Below are 8,754 nucleotides of genomic sequence, written 5' to 3' on the forward strand. Positions count from 1 at the left end.
AATTTAATATTTTGAAAAAATGTATACATATATCTTTGACAAATAAAATTTACGATGTCAAATGAAGAAAGTCTACTACACTAATTAAATAATTCAAGAAAAAAATGAAGTATTAAGATACGTGAATATATCTTCTCAACATTAACCCAATGGTGTATGATGAAGGGCATTTCCTTTATATATTATTGCATGTTATATAATCCATTCAAAGAGAAAATTATACTTTAACCAGTTAATAGGATGTACTATACTTGTGAATTGCAAAGAAACTGTGATTGAAAGTAACATGTGTCAATGCGCAATTTGTTTTTTTTTTTTGGTATATTCTAATTTGTGGCTGAATGGTACTCTTCAGATTAATGAAAAATTTCCATGTTTAACAAATTGAAAGAGAAATGTTAGCCTCAATTTGCAATTGCATGTTAATTACACGTATATGTTGCTGCGCGCGTGCTGTGCGTTCAATACAAAGCAAGAAATACTATATATCTAACATTAAGATATTTTGTTGTTTACCACAATGTAAAGTTTACATAGTGTTACAATCATGAAAAATGTCTTACAAGATGTATAAGTGTATAGAAATAGACAAAACGTAATAGTTGTTCATGTTATATAAAAATTATAGTAAAGCGTAATTTATAACAAAATTATTTCAACAACAGAATTTATATTTCAGTTAAACAGCAATAGAATTGCTTCAACTTGATTATAAAGTATCATTTTAAGCCAATGTTGGCAATAAAAATACTCTCGTTATTAAAATCTATATTTTAATAGAAACATACAAAAATTGAAGTGTTATCTTTTGTTTTCCGTTGTTTGTACTATATACATATATACGAAATTATATTGCTTAATATGCCGTAAAACTAGATGTTTTTTTTTTCAAATATTTTATGTTCATACCTAGTGATTTAATATTTTTACTTACAGCGAAACCACAGCACACTGATCTGCCATCAATTAGGAGGCATTTTTCATAATATTGTTCATCATACATTGATTAATAAATACTTGTAGATTCATTACGACCGTAATCATTCTTATTGTGCTTAAATATATACTCAAAGAGGAATGATGTCACAAGTATTTAGTGTACAGCGATACCTTAAGTTAGTGACGTTTCGGTATATATGTATGTAATCCATGAAATTACATACTTTAGAGACAACGCGAATTGGCGTCTCTCTTTACTTCGCTTTTTCTTATAAACTGAAAAAACAAACTGGATAGCAATATATGCATTGAATATTAATATATCCTGTTAAATTTAACATCAAATTACTGCCAATATCTGCCAAAAATATATATCACATGCAATATGAAAGCAAAAAAAAAGAAAGAGAACAATTAATCGAAAAATGTATGCGATTCTATTTACAGAAATTATCAATGAAATTTTCATCAATTTTGGCACACGTACAATGAGGTGCCTGTAAAATAATGTGCCATGATGTAATGTCTGATCTATTTTTTCATGTGATACGTTTGTACGAAGTTTGATAATATTTTGCGAATTATTTACAATCTGTATCATTATAAGAAATAGCATTCAATGTAACCATCATTCCTCTTAATTTTTTGTCAGATTTAAACGAACAAAAAAGAATGAGCTATTTCTGCATAATCTTCCTCAGAGTGCAGAATGAGCAAATTGTGTAATGATTAATTGCAAACTTGTGTTCTGATAATTTAATATTACATAAAATAGTATATATTATATTTGAGTACATGCAATCTTGGCATCTATTTTTAATGCCTCCTCATCTTTTTCTCTCTCGACAAAATACAGTCTCTAATACTTATAATATATACGATGTTGTAGAGTAATCTTGTATTAAATTTATAATGATTTTCTGTGTTCTACGAAGAAAAACAAGAAAAGGCAGTGTACTCTTATTCGTAATCGACGGTGCCCCGTGAAATATATATGCGTGTATATATAGTGTCATTATGTAATATCAGGTACACAAAAATTCTGTACATTATATACCAATGATGTAACAAAATTAGCGCATATTAACATTTAGCTCAATTTAAATGGAGTATCAAATGAAGCTAGCTCTATCCTGTCAATAATTTAGCTTGTAATGTCAGTGAACTCTGATATTGATTCAGATTCTTGCGCTTCATTGTATTATATGCTATTGACAGTCTATTGCTACAAAAACATTTGTGCGTGTTTAGTGCTAAGTTCATTCATGTTTGGGACCAAAGTAAAAAGATTGACATTATTTTTACTGATTGTGAATAACAAGATATTCCTGAAAAGAAATAAATGATTTAAAACAATTATGTGATGCATTAAAATCTATAAAAAGACTTCTTGAATTTTATTCATAGGATTCTACTTTTCAGTATTAAAAGAGCTTTCAATAATATTGGAAAAAAAAATTAAATGAGAATGAATTACGATGATATAAAACTACTTATTTATATTTGCTTCCATTTAAAGGAGAAACATTTTTTAATGTAATTTAAAAATTGATGCCAATTGGATGCTTAAATAACATTATGTGCGTTTAAGTACATCGAAAATGCACAGTACTTTTTAGATTTATACGTAACAGATGAAAGGGAAAAAGTTTTAGAAATTTCACTGCGTCTTGTCGATTTCACGAATTCAAGTACCACATTTCAAATTGAATTGTGTAAGTTTCTGTAGTCTTGTGTATACAAATGCATGAAAATTTATAACATTCCTTTAGACATATAATATACCGAACGTTATTAGAACGTATATGTCTAAAAAAATGGAGATACGTATTTATTGCAAATAATTTATATGTAAGAACAAAGAGTATTGATATATTTACTATTTTACAATAATGTTGAAATAATTTAAATCTACCATCGGCACACACATACACACACGTACACAGTGGGAAATGCACAAGATCTCAGAAATAAACATGAACGTCCGTAGGATAAACCTTAAATGCAGAAACATAGAAATAATAGCTATGAGATATTAAAGTGTGCCTAATATAGTAACGTTTATGTTATAAGTTAATAGAGATTAGAAAGCATTTCAATTATATTAATCTACTGATCATGCGCAATATAGCTTCGAAACTAGCACTTGTCCAAAACGTTTGCTCCTTTTGATTATAAAATCATCTGTGTTTGTCAGAGATTTTAATTGAAAATTTTAGACTCTGTATGTATTAATTGTACCAGACAATGCAAAAGACTGACAAAGATTATTGTAATCAGTATTAACTAACATTGGTATATTTTACATACAATATATACATATTATATATATTATATATACACATAAACACACACACACACACACACACACACACACACACACATATATACAAAACACATATATACAAATGACTTTGTACTAAATTCTATTTTGGCTGCTTGTATTATTTTTATTATAAAGGTAAATTATTAAGTATCGTTAACGTGATACAAATGTAATTTCGTTATTACAGTATCTAATTTACGGCATTTTAGGAGCCAACATGTCCTTAGCACATATTCATCTAGCTTTTATGTATACTAATAAATTTAATGACACTAACTAGTGTTTTCAATCAAAATCCTCTTTCCACCTTTACAAATTCAATTTAAATTTAAACTTCGCAGAATGTAATTGAAAAGAATATCTTTAAGAAAAGATAAGGAAAGGTAACAATAATAACTACTGAAGAAATCAGCGTATAATAAATTGTATTTCATTCGTTATATCATTAAAAGATTGTTTACCAATATAAGACTGACCTTCGTACATTTGCTTTTTTCTTTGTTTGACATTCATACTTTTTATATACGCAAATAAAAGAGTGTTCATGGATCAACTGACTTCCCGGCGTATTGTAATTTTAGATCATCGAAACTGTGCAGATAAATGTCACGAGGCTTTTCCCTTGCTTTCCATGCTTTTTTACAAAAGAGACTTTATAATGCGCTTCTATTTTCAGATCGATTTTAAAAGAGCGTGCTTTCATTTTCCAGTTAATGTATAACACACATTTTTAGAAATAACGAGAAATCCATATTTCTTCTGATAATTTTCAAATGCATGCGAGCATATATATGTATTATCTTATGCATAATGATCTATTTACAATCCCGAGGCAGGATCAAAACTTATCTTCCACTTTAATTCATAAAGTTGTAAAACTGCATATTGGCTTACAAAATATAAAAAGCCAAAGTTCGCCGACTAAATTAAAAATTATTCAATTTTTGTTATAATAGGAACTTACGCGATTCGCATATTTTGCACATGCATTTCACGCAATATTTACATTCCTCGAATTTCGCGACGAAAAAGGATGCAAAGAGTGTTTACATTTTACACAATAAACTGTACAATATCAATATTCATCGAGCAAGCTCCTCTCTTCTTTGCTTCATCATTTTTTTTTCATTGAACTATAATTACACTCACACTACTCGATATTTTTAAGCAACTATCTATATTTTAGAACAGATATGTACAAAGTGATTTTAATCACTTTGTTGATCTCATATGATATAAAAAACTACGAGAAATTATTCAGGAGACGTACATATACCTGACACATTGAAGAGAGTGAAAGTATTTCTAGCATGCTTGGACTTTAGAGTTCAAGTATGCAACAAAATTGATATGTAAGTATCCCTTCAGATAAAATAATATAAGATAAAAAGTCTAAGAACGCAATGGATTGCACCAACATTGGTTAGCGCCAATCATTAAAATTTTCTTTTTCTACTTACGTTAAAAATTAAGCTATAATATACAGAGTGATCCGAAATTCACGAATTCAGAGTACAGGACATGATATTTTATTTGAATATTATTTTTTATTTTAGATTTATTATTAATTTGGAGTACAGGACATGATATTTTATGCTAAAAGAAACAACTTTTTCTTTTAGCAAAATTGTATACCATAAATAGTTTTTGCAGGAGAACAGATTGAAGTTAACAAATAAGCACAAAAATTATTTATCGGACGCAATTTTGCTAAAGGAAAAAGTTGTTTCTTTTAGCATAAAATATCATGTCCTATACTCCAAATTCATGAATTTCGGATCATCCAGTATATAAAAGGATACGAAATCGCTAATCAGAATTAGTGAATCAGAATTATCAGTGCAATCATTAAAACATTAATTATGCATACATGTATATGATATAGACAGAACATAAATCCAGGTCAGAATTATAAGATTTCTTGAATGTACCAGTGTATAAGTATACAGTAAATAATATTTATTTACAATTACAATATATTTTTGCGGGTGGGCCCAGACAACTGAATTATGTCTGATACGCAAGTATAATCTTAATGTCTGCTTCATGCAGAACATTACAATTACTGTATTATGAACACAAAATTGTATGCGATAATTTTGCAGCATAGCTAAATTAAATTATAGTTACATGCTATTAACCTGTATTTTGAGTCAGGCATCACATGTATGAACATAATAATTTAAATTTAAGACAATTCAATATAAAAATATGCGAGTTCAAGTATGGAAAAATGGGCCTCTACGTTTACGTCTTATTGCCTATATATCTATTAATTACTTACAGTTTAGATTATCAATATTGTTCATGTTATCTCCTATTCTAGAAACATTAGCAGCATTGTGCGTGGTATTGTTTTTGTAAACAATACAATCCATTTAAATACTATCTCATTGTAACTTTTAAGTGAAAAACTCCTGTCTCGTTATGCCCTAGCACACTATTTAAACACTTGCACGCACATTCATCCGTCCTTAGGCACATTACATACTCTACATAAAAGCACATCACAATCATGTTTGAGCTGATCTCAAACGGTCTTTGCTCACTTGTGTTTTCTGACCAACATGATCATAAGGATGTGTACAGGCTACATATGAGACAAGTTGTATGAGAGCAGCAATGATCATAAGTTGGCATGAGACTAATAGGAGTTTAATATGAATAAAGAATATGCTCATGTAGCATAGCGTTTGGTCCAAAGCCGCGCTATGCGATCGTGTTCTTCTCTATTTTGTAGGTATTGCGTGGCTATACTACCTACCAGTGGATCAGCTGCAAGATAAAATTATTTAAGATATACATAATTACGTCAAAAAAAAAAATGTTATCTAAAGAAAGAGAATGTTATTTTAAAAACAAACAAGATATTGTAAATTTATTCATTATTTACAATATATATATCATACATCAATTTTAAATAAATTCTCATAAATAATGCGCTTACCTGGATTGCAGTCTGTTAAAAGGGAACATATTGACAGTAAGACTTTTGAAATTGTCAACGCAGGAGACCAATTATCCTTTAAGATGTCCAAGCAAATAACTCCTTGACTATTTATATTGCAATGATAGATGCGTGTTCGGAATGTAACCTGTAGAGCAATACATTTTTGAAAATAATAATTATTAAAACGTATGTCGCGCTCTCTATTTTACTAAAATAAATTAAATGATTGTAAATTTTCTAAGAATGTTTTAGACGCAAGGAATTACTAATATTGCAACATTTATTAATCTCTATACAGATAATTATTATGTAATAAATATTAATGTAAATATTTATTTAAACTATACACATATTTCAAGTCTTATATAGAAAAATGACAATAATTTAAATAATACTTTTATTTAAGTTTTTATTTATTTTCTTCACTTTGACGTTGTTGTTATAATCCTGTATAAATAAATATTATTCTCACAATATAAAATTAATGGAACTATCAACTTACCTTAGGAGGTTTAAAAGGATATTCTGGCGAGAAATGTATATCAAGAAAGAATACACCACCCTCATAAACCGAACCTGGAGGACCCAATATGGTAGAAACCCATTCATACAAGTTATCACCTTTTGGTCCTGCACTGTAAAATGATGTTAATCAACAATTAATTTTATTATCTATATATTATTCTCATAAGTAAAATATAAAACTATAATCTATAATTCTATGTTCTATAATTCATATTATTATGGAACTATTTTTGCAAAATATTATTTCAAAAAGAATTATAATCAATGACAATGGTATTATACCTGCAATTGGGAGGTGGATCTAGCGTAATTTCTGCCAGTTCTTTCTGTATCCTAAAATATTAATATTAAAAATATTTAGTAATCACAAATTATTGTAATGTTAAAATAAATACATGTTATCATAATATTATCACGAAATATGGTTCTATTGCTCTACCTCTTAGCGGATGTTCCTAAAGCTTTCGACATCTTTGGATTTGGCTTAGCTTCTTTACTATCTGGTTTATTGTCTGCCAAGGAGGAACCACGACCTCGCCCAGTTCCACTGGAACCTGCTCCTGACGACATGACTCTGTAACAAAACATATATTTTATTAATTACATAGAAACTTTTGCAAATTATAAATTTAATGGAAATAAGTGACAAAAGGACAAGCATTATAAAAGCAAAACTAATTTTAAGACATAGTAATGGAAGTGTAATAATAGAGCATCTATTATGCTCTATTATTACACTTCCATTATTGAAAACACATTGCGTTTCCTTATTGAAAATACACATTGCATTTCTATCTTCGTTTTGCTATAGTCATATAATGCATAAATAAAATCCATTGCAAAAGGAAGGAGAAACATTAATAGATCGAGTTTTGTGTATGTGTGTGTGTGTGTGTGTGTGTTTGTGAAAACTAATGTCATATGTGCAAAACAAATAAAATGGAGTAAACAGATCTTAATAACAGATCTTATAAAGTAAACCGAAAGTAGTTCAGAATGTTGAAAACGCGATGATGTAAATTAATAATGCACCGTGAATCAAACGCTTCCGGAAACGGTCGTCTTTTTCTGTGTTTTTGACAGGGAGACGATGAGTCATACAACAAAGAATCTTGATCAAACACAAAACACAGGATTTTCTATTCTTTGCCCTTCTAACCGTCCCCTCCCTTCCTGCGCGAGGAAAAACATAAACATCACGCGTATTTGATCGTCATCGGAGAAGTGTCCTGTCTCACTCGGGACAGATATCTAGCGCGTCGTATTTTTAATACTAAACGGCGTCTTGCGTAGCGTTGTCTAGCCCGAAGCCCGAGGAGAAAAGACGTGCAGACCGAGAAGAGATGTATGTGACGATCCACCGGATAGACTGAAAAAGAAAAGAATAAGATTTGTTTAACGTCATCAATGCGTTTGTTGCCTCCGATCGACTCAAGAGGGGTTCAACGCGCCCAAAATTGATTTCCCTTCATGGACGAGCACGCGTTTTTCTCTCTCTCGCTCTCTCGCCTCTGTCTTTCTCTCAGGCTTCTTCCTCTCTCGTAGCTCTCGCGCAGGCAAGATGCAAGCAGCTAGACTCTGGCTCCGATAGGCGACAGTGAACGCCGGATACATTCTCGCTCGGAGCTCAGAACAACCGATGTACATTCCCCGATGTGTCGTCTACATAGATCTCCCTGATTCCCTCTCCGTTCTCTATAGATATCCATGTCCCTTTTAGGACACACGCACACGCACAGTGCCACTTCTGGCTGTTTCCTAACCCTCTCCTTTACCCCTCTGCGATTATTTGTTCGCGAGCCGAAGCGGCTGATAAAAGCGGTGCTGCTTGATGTACCTCGTGTCCGATGTGTCCACGCCGTGTTTGCTGTCGTCTCGCGGCAAGCCTAGCTTCGCCGGGTCGCCGACGGTAGGGGGTGAGGCAGGGAGACGGGAAAGGACCGGTCCGCCGCTTCAGATGCGAGACCCGCGAGACGGTTCCCTACTTCCCTCGGCGCGGCGACGGTGTCGCCGG

At 31.2% G+C, this 8,754-nt stretch overlaps 2 protein-coding genes across 2 annotated transcripts in view; one reads left to right on the forward strand and one right to left on the reverse strand.

The window, feature by feature from the left end:
- Nucleotides 1-2,307, forward strand: part of LOC108689863 (CD63 antigen-like) — a 10,531-nt gene extending 8,224 nt beyond the window's left edge. Inside the window, exon 6 of the mRNA XM_018196820.1 lies at nt 937-2,307. Within this exon, the coding sequence (XP_018052309.1) occupies nt 937-955 (19 nt within the window). The 3' untranslated portion in view covers nt 956-2,307. The remainder of the gene's footprint in view (nt 1-936) is intronic.
- Nucleotides 2,308-4,973: 2,666 nt separating this feature from the next.
- LOC108689804 (ubiquitin-conjugating enzyme E2-24 kDa-like) overlaps nt 4,974-8,754 on the reverse strand; it is a 4,343-nt gene continuing 562 nt past the window's right edge. The window contains 5 exon segments of the mRNA XM_018196740.1: nt 4,974-6,040; nt 6,213-6,360; nt 6,718-6,850; nt 7,023-7,073; nt 7,180-7,314. Coding sequence (XP_018052229.1) covers nt 5,943-6,040; nt 6,213-6,360; nt 6,718-6,850; nt 7,023-7,073; nt 7,180-7,314 — 565 coding nt within the window. The 3' untranslated portion in view covers nt 4,974-5,942.

Source organism: Atta colombica, unplaced genomic scaffold (assembly GCF_001594045.1).
Source record: "Atta colombica isolate Treedump-2 unplaced genomic scaffold, Acol1.0 scaffold277, whole genome shotgun sequence".
Taxonomy (NCBI): Eukaryota; Metazoa; Arthropoda; class Insecta; order Hymenoptera; family Formicidae; genus Atta; species Atta colombica.